Raw genomic sequence first — 14,766 nt, forward strand, 5'->3', positions numbered from 1 at the left:
AGATACATATTATATATAATCACCTCTGTCATTTCGCACTACAATTATGTCTCCTTGAAATTTTACTGAATTACCACCACACTTCATTCACTTTTAGTTTCAACATACTCCAATATGTTGTTCCGAATCTAATCATTCTTTCTTACATTTATTCTGTACCAGAAGCCCTTGCTAGGAGATCTCTTCATCCGATTTCCAAATTTCAACTTTTCTTTTCTCTGATATTATATTCTAAATCTAGAAGAATGCCCATGCTTGTAAGACAACTTCACTCTTAATTTCTATTCTTTCTAAAGAAGCACTGAAATTTTATTTTCTCTACAAAATCTTCACTGCAAAGGAATCAAAATACATAGACTTAAATTCAAATTCATTTACAAAATCACAGCTTACAATCTAGCTTGAAATGTCTGCATCATAATTTAATCTTCCTCCGATTTCCTGCTTCTGAAGAAGTTTTGTTTAGGTGATTCAGAGTGTCTTACAAATAAATATAAAACATTTACAAAATGGTTCCTTGGACTTTGTTTTTTTTTTTCCTTTGACTTTTTTATCCTCACCCAAAGACATCAAATAAATTTCCTTTTTCTCCTTATCTAGCATAAAGCTTGAATCATCCTACATAAACTACAAAGAATTTGTATTGTTTTTCTTTGTGCTATTTTTCACAACTGCACAAATGTACTGGAATGCATCAATATTGTTTTTAAAATGTAAACAAAAACAGGAATTTTAAACATTTCGGCACATGATAAAACATCATCAGTTCTAATTCCATTAATTCAGATATTGCTCATTTCAAACTCCTTAAAGAAACCAAAAAAAGTTTCTTTGTCAATAATGGTATGAACACAGCACAGTTCTTAAAACACACTCAAAATTCCCTTCCTTGGGTTATCTCATTTGCTTCTCACAATAATTCCAGAAAAATAAGTATTACTCATTATTATTAACAGCAAAACCTGTCCAAGGTCACAAAGTGAAATAACTGAGTCAAAGCCCAAGTCTTCAACCTATGAATTCAACTCCTACTGAATAGCTGACTTAAAAGGGAAGGCCAGCACAGTTCTCAAATAGCATTTGCTTTCGTCACCGTCCTTTTACATGGTGAAACTATATTTAAAGCTCTTAGCAGAATCTTAACATAAATATATATGCCAATTCTCCTTTCCTCTATCAGAAAACATCTTTTAAAATATTTACCATCAGATGCCATTTTCAAGTATAACAAATTAAAGATTTTTTACTAGAAACATAAAAGCATTTGCCATTGATTACAACTATCATTTATGATTTTTAAGTAATAAATTACCAAGTATTCACTTGGTATCCTTTACTTACCGAGACAATGTTGTTTTCCCAGAACCAGGCAAACCTCTTAAAAGAATAAGTAACTTCTGCAATTTATTTAACTTTTCCTCTTGAAAATGCTGGTTCATAAACCTGTCAGTTCGATTACGCTTGTCCACAGAAGGAGCTTTCCAGCATCCTTCACTGGTTTCACAGAAACCATTATTCGCATATTCATCTTGCACAGTGTAGCCATTTCTAGAGGGATGGTCACTACTGGTAATGTCACTACAGTCAGTATATCCATTGTTCTGATCAAAAGTCAAACAATTCCAGTTAACATGACAACTATTTACATAATATCCATTTTGCATCTGAAAGCCATCTTGGGCATGGAAAATATTTGGTGATGGATTTGGTGGAACGTTGAATCTTTGAATATTTAAGTGATAGTTAAAACTGGAAAGATGAGGGTCTTGTGGTACTAAAAAAGAATGCACTGATTGCCACTCAGGCCTGAAGGAAGCAAATGAACTGTCACAAAAGGTAGGTATTACTTGTCGATTATAAGGATATTTACCTGGCTCATTCCCCACGCACTGCTGATAACCCCAATATGACTGAAGGGCACTGGTAAGATCTCTTCTCTTTTCTTCTTCAGATTTTAACAGATTATTATGGCCCTGATAATACGGAATGAGTTGTTCCTCAGAGGGTTCACGTTCCTTACAACTGCTTTCTGAATCACCTTTTTCATTTTCAAGCTCTTCAATTTCTTTGTAAAACTGGAATAATTCATTGTCAATCTCTGATTTTTTATAATTAAATTTCTGTTTCTCTTTTCGTTCTCCTTTCCCACCTATACCACTGATAGTGTCTGCTCGATTCCTCCTTTCATTACATTTCTTTTTCTCAGGGGGTTTGTAAATGGGTCCTATAAATGCTTTACTTGTGCTATATATCTCATCATCTGTGGATACCAATGGAGGACGTGTATCCTGTAAAACTTGTGAATCAACAGAATTAATAACATCTCGTCTATTACCAAGCATCTCATCATGCACAGGTTTCAGCAAACTTCTAGCTTTGGTTTTGTCCTCCTGAGGATAACTACGTCCTCTGACATCAGTGATGGTCACAGGGACCCAATCATTTCCAGTTTTCTTTTGCTTTCTGTGAAAATTAGCATTACCATGATGGGGGAAAACATATGCCTCTTCAGTAGACTTCAATTTCTTATAGCGTGGTTCACTTATTAGTTCTTCCCCATGTCCCATGGATTTAGCTTCAATTTCACCATAAGGCATCTGAGGAGCAAATAAATCACAGAATTAACAGCTAATATTAAAAAAAACTAAACAAAAGTTTCCTCAGAAACAACAGGAAATAAACTTAATTTGATATAAGCATTTAATAACATTTTCCCAAAATGCAAAAATTATAAAATTGTAACTTTATAGCCACTTACTATTGGTATGACATTATGATTTAAAGGAGGGGTCTCATTGAAGGTAAACAAACATCCTTTTTTAAAAAAAGATGTATCTCATCTTTAAATCTAAATGATGTATTTCTGAATTTAGAGGATGTAAGCAAGAATTTAAGCAAGCTCAGAAAGCTGAATCAGTAATATATATTTTGATGATATAGACATACAGCTGTGTATTAAAAGGGACAGTAAGGACTTCCCTGGTGGCGCAGTGGTTAAGAATCCACCTGCCAATGCAGGGGACACGGGTTCGAACCCTGGTCCGGGAAGATCCCACATGCCGCGGAGTAACGAAGCCCCTGCGCCATAAGCCCCTGCGCCACAACTACTGAAGCCCGTGCGCCTAGAGCCCGTGCTCCGCGAGCCCGTGCTCCGCAACAAGAGAAGCCACCGCAATGAGAAGCCCGCGCACCCGCGCACCGCAACGAAGAGTAGCCCCCACTCGCCACAACTAGAGAAAGCCCTAGCGCAGCAACAAAGACCCAACGCAGCCAAACATAAATTATTTATAATAAAAAATAAATTCAAAAAATAAAAGGGAGAGTAAGTCTGCCAACCAAAGTGACACATGTCCAAACTGGTTGTGATAAATTGCATCATAAACGTCTTCCTGTTTAAAATCACTAGGTCCTTAGCAAACCTCAGACAACCACATCTCATTAGCAATCAAATGTCAAATTAACTTCAATGTCAGTCTTTATGGGCCCTACTCTTACGAGTAGTGTAAAAGTGGTTTCCAAGTGGGTGTATTACGTTAATTTTAAAGAAAAAAATAATAACTTCAGTTGTACTGCGAATGACGGAAATATGTCATATTATGTTTAAAAACTAAATCTGGCAACTCCCCAAACCAAAGCCCTCATCTTTTCCAGATGGTCTATCTCGACGATAAATTCTGCTTCCCTTGAAATTTTTGGGGGGACCCTCAAGAGTACAATTCAAAAGCCTCTGTTAGTCAATACTTCATTCCGCCCGCTCTCTGGTCTCCCCTTCTCGAACACGAGAGCAAAAGGAAAGGGCAAAGCGACGAACCAGAACGACACAGGTAGGCCCTAGAGAGGCTGAAAGAAGATACACCTGTAGAGAACGCCGTCCTCCCGGAAACAGCCCCGTCCCAGGCCGCCTCTCACCTTCTCATTTCCTCATTAGAAACGGCAGAAAAGTCCCAAGGAAGAGAAAGGAGGTTGCATTAAGAGAGAGAGGCCTATACACGACCTGAACCCTAAGGCCTCCTGACCTCCAAAGAGGGTAGCCCGGGCAAAAGCGCGTCACCCAATTTCTCTATCTCAACGGAGACACGTTCAGGTTCTGTCTAGGAATTCCAAAGAGCTCCGAGGCCGAAAGGTTTACTCCCGGCTTCTACGTTTACGGCTAAACGAAAAGGTTCAGGCAAGCGCAGGGGAGAACCCAAGTCGCTAATGGAAGAAGGAAAAAACCGGAAAACGTCAACACCACAACCCCACCTCACCGAAAATGGGATGTCTACTCACCTTATAACACAGTTCTGCATTGACCTTTACCTCTCAATAAAGACGGTGAAAGAAGCACGGAGACACGGCCCAAAGCAGAGACCGGGAGGGACTGAAAGCCCGAGCCACAAGAGCGGAGCTACAAGTCTGCCCTCCGTACGCAAGATGGCGGCCACCTCCCGGTTGCCCCGGCAGGAATTACGGATTCTCGCCAGGCATTGTGGGAATTGAAGTCCGGCGTTCACACCCGGCCTGGAAACTTCAGCCTCTCCCAGAATCCATTGCTTGACACAAGCGCTAAGGAGCACGAACGTAGACCGGAACTAGTTCTTAGGTTGGCGCCGGGAGGTTGTTTAGAAATAGCAACTTCGGCTAAGAAAGGTGGCGACCTGCTCTTTAGGGCCACCCCTGAAGGAAGAGAGACTGTGAGTGCCTGGCTCCGCAAATAGAGACATAAGCTGCTCTCAGTGCATGTTTTAAAGTCTTTTTAAAGGGCAGTTAACATTTGGTCTCGTCAACTAGGGTTGCCGACGTTTCTATGAAATGCCAGTCAGTAATTGCAGGCTCAGGTTTTTCTATCGAAGAAGAGAATCGCTGCAGCAGAGCCTTGATAACAGAGAAGAGTACTTATGAGAAAAATCACTTTTGTTTAAGGAAGTAAAGACCGTTTACTGAGCTGTCTTTTGTTTAAGGAAGTAAAGACCGTTTACTGAGCTTTCCCATTAAAAAAGTCGATTTGTGAAAAGCGCTTCTATAGAACAGCGATTGGTAAAAATAAGTGCTTTGTAAGTGTTTGTTAAATGACAAATAACTATAAACCGAACAACTGGCAATCTTCAGTTGAGGGTCCCTTCCCTCTTCCCACCTCCTTCCTACTCTCTCTAGACCCGCTCCTTCACATGCATTCTTTCCTGTCCCTGAAAGGGAAACTGCTAATCTTTTTATACGTATTTAAATAAACCCGTTGCGATAGCGTTTTAATTTATAAATATAATAGTTAAAACCACAGTCTGGAATATTTACATTTGATTACTTAACAGCCTTACGACCAAGAGGGCTCACCAAAAGCAATCCATCCCCTTACAGTGAAAGACTCGTCCTCAAATACAATTTCTCTCATCGACCTTTATTTGATCTTTCCTTGTGATTAGATTCAAATTATCCATCATCGGTGGAAACAACCACATAAGTGAAATTGTGTCCTTCCTCGGGATATTACATCCGGAGGCACAGGATGTCTGTCTGTCCATTATAAGGTGATATTGATTTTTATCACCGGATCAAGGTGTTGTCCAGTTTCTCTGCTGTTTGTTTTCCCCCTTGCAACTCATAAGCAATCTGTGAAAAGATACTTTGAGACCAAGCTGTCTTGTTCCCAATCAAACTCTAAGGTTTTGCCTCCATTGATGATCCTTACTGCAATTGATCTTTGCAATGATAGTTACAAAATGTTGATTTTTTCCCCCCTAGCTCCTTCAAGCTCTCCCCATTTATTAGTCCTGATGCTACTATAAAGTAAAGCGCTCCTTACTTATTTACTATCAGTATGAATTTATGAATTCTTTTTTGTTCAAGGCGTTATAATCCATTGCTGTTCTCATTTATTTGTTTATTAATAGACTATTTTTAGGACAGTTTTAGGTTCAGAGAAAAATTGAGTAGATAGTACAGAGTTCCCATATATCCCCCTCACCCCACATACAGTTTCCCCTATTATTAACCTCTTACAGTATTAAGGTATATTGTTACAATTAATGAACCAATATTGATGCAGTAATATTATGTACAGTCCATAGTTTTTTAGATTTCCTTACTTTTTACCTAATGTCCTTTCTGTTCCAGGATTCCTTCCAGGATACAATATTATATGGAGTTGTCATTTCTCCTTAGGCTCCTCTTGGCTGTGATAGTTCCTCAGACTCTACTTGGTTTTGATGACTTTGGCAATTTTGAGGAAAACTGGTCAGGTACCATGTGGGATGCTCTTCTGTTGGAATTTATATATGCTTTTCTCATGATTAGACTGGGGTTATGGGTTTTTGAGGGGAAGACCACAGAGGTAAAGTGTCATTTTCATCACATTGTAACAAGTGTACATACTACCAACATAATTTATGATTGTTTATGTTGCATTTGATCATTAAAGTCGTGTTTATCAGGTTTTTCCACTGTAAAGTTACTCTTCCCCCCCCCCCCCCCGTCCCCCTTCCATTCTGTACTCCTTGGAAGGAAGTCGCTGTGCCCAGCACACATTCCTGTAGTGCTCTCCCTTCATTAGGGTATTTACATAATTCGTTTGGAATTCTTCTGCATGGGAGATTTGCCTCTTCTCTCCCACCCTTATTTATTTTGATGCTCCAATTATCTGAGATTTGGCTAGCTTCAGGTTGGCTCCTTTTGACCTACACATTGAACACTTCCTTATCTTGTGGCACAACAAGATTTTCCAGGCTTGTCCTGTACATTCATTACTCCTACCCTAGAATCAACAATTTCTCCAAAAGTCTTGGTATCTTTTGTTTTTTTCTTGGAGAATGGTATTTAGAAGCTAAGACCTTGGCACTAAGAGTGCTTATTGATAGTGGGGTATTATTGCTTTCAGGTCATCTCAGTAGACAGAGGTGAGGGAGAGGGGAATAGATTTTTTTTTTTCATTTAAGAAATCATGAATGTTGATACTTACAATTCCAATCGAATTCCACAGTGTTCTTTGTTGCCTTCCCCATTTCATATTTGTGTCTGCCTTCTTCAGCAGTGAGAACCTTGTTTCCTCACAGCACGTTTACTTATTTGCCTAATCCTGCATAAAATAGTTTCAGAATTGCTACATTCACATAATTACCCATAAAACAGTTTCAGAATTTATACATTCACATAATTACATAAGCAAGTCTACTAAAAAGGTAGTTTTTCTTCCCCAGACTGAGGGTTGAAAATCGAAGTACTAGGTGCAAAAATGACTTGGATTACTTCTCTCGCCCTACCCTATCCCTCTTCAGTGGTTTTAAGTTAGTCATTTGAAATACACTTGAGTTCATTTGTTTCTATTTCCAGTTTTAGTTTATTTTTCCTTCCATTATTGATAATTCCATTTTACTTTTGGAATATGTAGAATAATATGCTTGCCAAAGTATAAACCGTACAAAAAGATATATTCAGAGGAATATCACTCTCCTCCCTCTCTTTTTTTTAAATTGATTTATTTTTTATTTATTTATGTTTGGCTGCAGTAGGTCTTCGTTGCAGCGCAGACTTTCTCTAGTTGCGGCAAGTGGGTGCTGCTGTTTGTTGCGGAGCACAGACTCTAGGCGGGCGGGCTCAGTAGTCGTGGCACGCAGGCTCTAGAGCGCAGGCCCAGTAGCTGTGGCCCACAGGCTTAGTTGCTCCGCGGCATGTGGGATCTTCCCAGACCAGGGATCAAACCCGTGTCCCCTGCATTAGAAGGTGGATTCTCAAACACTGCACCACCAGGGAAGTCCCTCTTCCCTATCTCTTGAACACTTTTTCCTGCCACCTTTTTTTATGTATACAATTTTATTGTTTCTGATGTATCCTTCCTATGTTTCTTTTTGCAAAAATAAGTAGATATATATGTTTTCTTACTCCTCTTTTCTTCCTCCAAAGTGAACATACCACATATGCTGTTTTGCATTTTGGTTTTTTCAGTTAACAATATCTTCTGGAGATCACTTTGCATCAACTTATTGAGATCTTCTTCATTCTTTTCTTACAGCTGAATAGTACTCCATGGTGTGGATGTACCATAGTTTATTCACTTAAAATCTGATGCTTGGATGTTTAGGTAGCGACCAATATTATGCAATCATAAATAATGCTACAATAAATAACCTTCTGTTTTTATATTTTAGGAGGTCTATCTTTAAAGATAGGATTGCTAGGTCAAAGGGTAAATCCATATGTACTACATATTGTCAAATTGTCTTCCACAGAGGTTGTATCATTTTGCATTCCCACCAGCAATATATGATAGTGTCAGTTTACCTGAACTGTTGCCAATGTAATGAATGAGAAATGGTATGTCAGTGTAGTTTTAATGTATACTTCTCTTAATTTGAGTGGGGACAATTTTTGTATCTTTTTTGTGGATTGTCTGTCATTGGCCCATGTTCTATTGGAATTTTTAAATCTTTTTTTTTACTCGATTAAAAAATGTCTTTATATATTAGGGATATTAGCCCTATATCTGGCATATTTCTTGCAATATTTTCTCCTGATTTATGTCTTTTTTTTTTACTGTGCTTGGGGTTTTTTTTCCATGTAAAAGTTTTTTATTTTTATGGGGGTAAAACTCATCATTCCTTTATTGCACATGGACTTTAAGTCATAGCCACAAAGCATAACACAGGGTAAAGAGGAATTCATTCAAACTTTCTGCTAGATCTCTGATCAATTTGGAGTTTATACATATATATGGTATAAGAAATTAATTTCCATTTTTTTCTCCAACATGATTTATTAAACAGTCCATCTTTGCTCCAGTAGTTTGCAATATCACTTTTATAGTATTTTAAATGTACACATGAGCCTAGGTTTTCTATTTTATTCAACTGGTCTTTCTGTCTATTCACATACCAGTACTACACTATTTAAATTGTATCTTGCTATGCTTATCCACCCCCTCTCCTATAAATAGCTCTTTTTAGTAATATCCTAGATATTCTTAAGTGTCTGTTTTTTCATGTAAACTTTAGTATCAACTTACCTAGCTCTAAAAAAAACTTTTGGGTATTTTTAAAACTGGGATTGCACTATATTCATAAATTAACTTAAAGGAGAACTGATATATAGGTAATGTTGACACATCATAACTGAGAAAGGATATCTTTCAATTTGTTCAAATCAAGTTTTGTGTCAGGAATATTTTATAGTTTCCTTCACATAGGTTTTGAACATTTATTGTTAAATTTATTTCTAAGTATTTTTATCTTTTTTATTACAATTATCAATGAGATTTTTCTCTTTCATGAGCTCTTCTCACTGGTTATTATTTGTATAAGTTAAGGCTGTTGTTTTGCATATTAATTTAGTATCCTGCTATCTTACTGAATTATTTTGTTATTTTAGTTTTAGCATTGATTGTCTAGAATTTAACAAGTGTACTATCATGTCATTTGCAAAGAGAGGTCATTTTTTTCTTTTTCTTTTTCAACTCTTATACCTTTAATTGATTTCTCTTGCCTAACTGCACTGACTAATACTTTCAGCACAATATAGTTATGCAGATAGTGATAATCCTTGTCTTGTTCCTGACTTTAGTGGAAATGTCTTAGTGTTTCTCCATTAAATAAGATTCTGGCTTTAGAATATATATATATATATATATATATATATATATATATATATACACACACACATACACACACATATGTCCTAATATATATATGCCTTAGATTAATATATATTCTCATATGTATTTTCTAATATATATATAGTCTAATATATATCCATATATTCATATTAGATAAATATATATATATTCATATTAGATGTTAGTATATATACACACATAGGCATACACTGGAGATATTATGGATGTGGTTCTAGACCACTGCAGTAAAGTGAATATCACAATAAAGCAAGTCACACAAATTTTTTAGTTTCCCACTGCATATAAAAGTTCTGTTTAGGGTTTCCCTGGTGGCGCAGTGGTTAAGAATCCACCTGCCAATGCAGGGGACACGGGTTTAAGCCCTGGTCCAGGAAGATCCCACATGCTGTGGAGCAACTAAGCCTGTGCACCACAACTACTGAAGCCCATGTGCCTAGAGCCCACGCTCCGCAACAAAGAGAAGCCCCTGCAATAAGAAGCCCCTGCACCGCAGCGAAGAGTAGCCCATGCTCGCCACAACTACAGAATGCCTGCACACACAACGAAGACCCAACACAGACAAAAATTAATTAATTAATTAATTAAAAGAAAAAAAAAGAATCTGCCTGCCAATGCAGGGGACACGGGTTCGAGCCCTGGTCTGGGAAGATCCCACGTGCCACGGAGCAACTAAGCCTGTGCGCCACAACTACTAAGTCTGTGCTCTAGAGCCCGCGAGCCACAGCTACTGCGCCTGCGTGCCACAACTACTGAAGCCCGAATGCATAGAATCCATGCTCCAAAACAAGAGAAGCCACCACAATGAGAAGCCCACACACCGCAACGAAGAGTATCCCCCGCTCGCCGCAACTAGAGAAAGCCTGCGCGCGGCAACGAAGACCCAGTACAGCCAAAAATAAATAAATAAAAATAAATAAATTTATTTTTAAAAAGTTATGTTTATACTATAATGCCATCTATTGTGCACAACAGCATATGTTTAAAAACTAATGTACATACCTTATTTTAAAAAATGCTTTATTGCTAAAAAATGCTAACCATCATGTGAGCCTTTAGTGAGTAGTAATCTTTTTACCAGTGGAGTGGATTCTTGTCTCACTGTTGATGGCTGCTGACTGATCAGGTTTATAGTTGCTGAAGGTTGGAGCTGCTGTGGCAATTTCTTAAAGTAAGACAACAGTGAAGTTTGCCATAGGGATTGGCCCTTCCTTTCACCAACAATTTTTCTGTAATCATTTGATAGCATTTTACCCATAGTAGAACTTTTTACAAAATTTTTACAATCCTCGCAAACCCTACCACAGCTTTATCAACTAAATTTATGTGAAGATTCAACAATCTTCACGTCTTCACCAGGAGTAGATTCCATCTCAAGAAATCACTTTCTTTGCTCATCCATAAGAAGCAAGTCCTCATCATTTCAAGTTTTATCAAGAGATTGTAGCAATTCAGTCACATCTTCAGGCTCCATTTCTAGTTTTAGTTCCCTTGCTATTTCCACCACATCTGTAGTTCCTTCCTCCACTGAAGTCTTGAAATCATCCATGAGGGGATGGAATCATCTTCCTCCAAACACCTGTTAATGTTATTATTTTGACCTCTTCCAGTGAATCGTGAATGTTATGATACATAGAATGATGAATCTTTTCCAGAAGGTTTTCCATTTACTTTACTCGGATCCATCAGAGTAATCACTGTCTACAGCAGCTGTAGCCTTACAAAATGAATTTTTTAAATAATAAGACTTGAAAGTCAAAATCACTCCTTCATTCACGGGATGCAGAATGGATGTTGTGTTAGCAGGCAAAAACAATCTCGTGTACATCTCCATCAGAGCACTTGGGTGACCAGGTGCATTGTCAATGAGCAGTAATAGTTTCAAAGTAACCTTTTCTTCTGAGCAGGAAGTCTCAGCAGTAGGCTTAAAATATTGATTAAACCATGTTGTCAGCAGATGTGTTGTCATTCAGGCTTTTTTTGGTTCCATTTATAGAGCATAGGTAGAGTCGATTTAGCATAATTCTTAAGGGGTAGGATTTTTGGAATGGCAAATGAACATTGGCTTCAATTTAAAGTCACCAAGCTGCATTAGTCCCTAACAAAGTTAGCCTGTCCTTTGAAGCTTTGAAGCCAGGCATTAACTTCTCCTCTCTAGCTGTGAAAGTCCTGGATGGCATCTTCTAGTATAAGGCTGTTTCATCTACATTGAAAATCTGTTGTTTAGATGAATGATCTTAGCTAGATCGTCTAGATAACTTTCTGTAACTTACACATCACCATTTACTGCTTCACCTTGCTCTCTTTTGTTACTGAGACGGCTTCTTTCCTTAAACCTCCTGAACCAACCTCTGCTTGCTTCAAACTTTTCTTCTGCGGCTTCCTCACCTCTCTCAGCCCTCAGAGAATTGAAGAGTTAGGGCCTTGCTCTGGAGTAGGCTTTGGCTTAAGGGAATGCTGTGGCTGGTTTGATCTTCTATCCAGACCACTAAAACTTTCTCGGTATCAGCAATTAAGGATGTTTCACTTTCTTATCATTTGTGTGTTTACTGTAGTAGCACTTTTAATTTCCTTCCATACTTTGCCTGTGCGTTCACAACTTGGCTAACTGTCTCGAGAGGCCTAGCTTTTGGCCTATCCTGGCTTTCTTTCTTTCTTTTTTAAAGATTTATTTATTATTTATTTATTCATTTTTTTAAATTTCGGTTGCATCGGGTCTTAGTTGTGGCAGGTGATATCCTTGTTGAGGCATGCGGGATCTTTCGTTGTGGTGCACAGGCTTTTCTCTAGTTGTGGTGTGCAGGTTTTCTCTTCTCTAGTTGTGGTGCGCAGGCTCCAGGGCACGTGGGCTCTGTAGTTGGTGGCACGCGGGCTCTGTAGTTGGTGGCACGCGGGCTCTGTAGTTGGTGGCACGCAGGCTCTCTAGTTGAGGCGCGTGAGCTCAGTACCCGCGTACCCTGCATTGCAAGGCAGATTCTTTACCACTGGACTGCCAGGGAAGTCCCCAGGCTTTCTTTTTTTAATTTTTTAAAAATTAAAAAAGTGTTTTTAAAATTGAAGTATAGTTGATTTACAGTGCTGTGCCACTCTCTGCTGTACAGCAGAGTGACTCAGTTATACACATAGAGACATTCTTTCTGGCCTTCCCAGCTTTCAACATGCCTTCCTCACTAAGCTTAATCATTTCTAGCTTTAGATTTAAAGTGAGAGACGTGCGACTCTTCCTTTCACTTGAACTCTTAGAGGCCAATGCAGGGTTGTTAACTGGCCTAATTTCAATATTGTTGTGTCTCAGGGAATAGGACGGCCGTAGGAGAGGGGGCAGGTGGAGGAGCAGCCTGTTGGTGGAGCAGTCAGGACAGGCACAACATTTATCGATTAAGTTTGCCATCTTATATGGGTGCAGTTTACCTATTTTGTAAATTCAGTGAAGCCCCAACTTTGTCATTTAAATGTGCCAACACAACTTGCATGAAGAGTTCATTGAAAACAACAATGATAGAGGTGAATTGTTACTTTATAGATGAAAGATAATAGGAATCCTCCTAATTAGTGGCTGAACACAAACTTTTTCAGAATAAAACTTTATACCAGCTCAAAGGATACCCTGCTAATGCAAGGGTGAGGATTGTTTCTATATTTCAACACACCTATCTCTCTCTATATTTACATATACATCTTAAACACCACTAATTTCATCAACAAAAATCCATTTCTAGCATCAAGTATGCTAATTCGCAAAACTCTGGCATTGATCAGAGGTGAATAGAGCTAACGTGGATATAGGAGTCATCTCTAGAATGTAACCATTTTATTAAATTTTAGCTAACCATCTCTAGAATATATATTCCTGAATAGGGTACAGAGCACCCTTATGGTGTAGATTTAAACTAGCACACACACAATGATATCACATTATTTATGCTGAAGTATTTGAAAATAAACTATAGACAATTTACAGCAGGTCACAAGCCAAGCCCCACGTTCATTTATCCTGCCTGTCTGACTTGTACTGCCCTGCTCCCAAAATGATGACACTAGGAGGCATTTTGTAAATAAGAAAATAATATATTTGTTTCTTATGGTGATTAGTGCACTTGTCCCTGAAGGTAGCAGTGAGTAAATCCTAAACAGAGAAGCAAGGGAGAAAGTTTTTCCCTAGCGGGAGTGATAGCAAGGAAGGTGGTAAGGACACAGGTAATGAGGCCAAGGCAGGGGCCAGCTAGTTTCTCCAGTTGGGCCAGGCCTTGGTCTGCCCACCATTACCTCTTCTAACCAGTATGGTCTCCGGCAGTGGTTGTTATTATCCCCACTTTCCGTCAGTCTTCACAGAAAAAACAAAACTTACAATGGATATGGCATTCCAGACTTCACACAAATAAAATGATACTAAAAATTGGAAGAAGAAATAAGCAGTTATTTTCAATGAACCTTAAGGATGCTTCTCTTAAAATAAAACTATCTTGCTACAAAGCCACATGAGTTTTTATCCTATTCATAAAGAAAATCTGCATTTGGTAATTTTTATATCTAGAACAAGAAATTTCAGGGTTTTGGGTGAAAGAATTAACTTGTGCAGTAAAATACTTTATAGTTTTATTTCATGGAATGTAATTAATTCCCACAATTTTTATTGATTCTCTACATGAAGCCTTTTATGCTAGTAATTGAGTTGCAGAAATAACATCTTTCTTGACTGTTTAGTGCCAGAGTCATTGGAAATTATACCTTGTAGGCAATCTTTCAGAAGAACTAGTCAATATATTTGCTTTTTAAAAAATATGCAGCTTCAATAAAACCTCGTATGTGACTTTTATGGTTTCACTAATTTCCCATCAGTGATATGATCTATTGATTTTTCCATTATAAATGTTTGTAGTTATCATGCAGAAAAACTTATTTTAAAAAACGATGACGTTTCATTGCATAAAGATGATTTTTTTTAGAACCTAGAAATGCAGAAGCTGAATTTATTTTTAGCTCAATCATTGTCTAAGATTCTGAGAGGAGAGTGATTGATGGATGTTTCAGTAGTGTTTTTCCTATTTAAAGTTTTTCCATCTTATTAAAGTGATTTTTATCACAAAAATGTGGAAATATAGAAAGGATAGAGAAGTTACATTGCTTGGAGCTACCCATAGACGCCAGCTCTGACTAGATTAAGCAGAAGG

The 14,766-nt window shown here is 38.0% G+C and overlaps 1 protein-coding gene across 7 annotated transcripts in view; it reads right to left on the bottom strand.

The window, feature by feature from the left end:
- N4BP2L2 (NEDD4 binding protein 2 like 2) overlaps window positions 1–4,416 on the bottom strand; it is a 62,277-nt gene extending 57,861 nt beyond the window's left edge. For 4 of the 7 annotated variants that reach the window (XR_009559714.2, XM_030882542.3, XM_060287802.1 and 1 more), the window contains exons 1-2: window positions 4,270–4,416; window positions 1,342–2,597 (exon numbers count right to left, since the gene is read on the bottom strand). Coding sequence is in view for 6 of the 7 variants with exons in the window: in XM_030882542.3 (XP_030738402.1) it covers window positions 1,342–2,597 (1,256 nt within the window). In the remaining variant the exon portion in view is untranslated. The remainder of the gene's footprint in view (window positions 1–1,341; window positions 2,598–4,269) is intronic. The other 3 variants (XM_060287799.2, XM_060287800.2, XM_030882540.3) reach the window with 2 other exon arrangements.
- Between the last annotated feature and the right edge of the window lie 10,350 nt (window positions 4,417–14,766).

This window comes from Globicephala melas, chromosome 18, assembly GCF_963455315.2.
Source record: "Globicephala melas chromosome 18, mGloMel1.2, whole genome shotgun sequence".
Taxonomy (NCBI): domain Eukaryota; kingdom Metazoa; phylum Chordata; class Mammalia; order Artiodactyla; family Delphinidae; genus Globicephala; species Globicephala melas.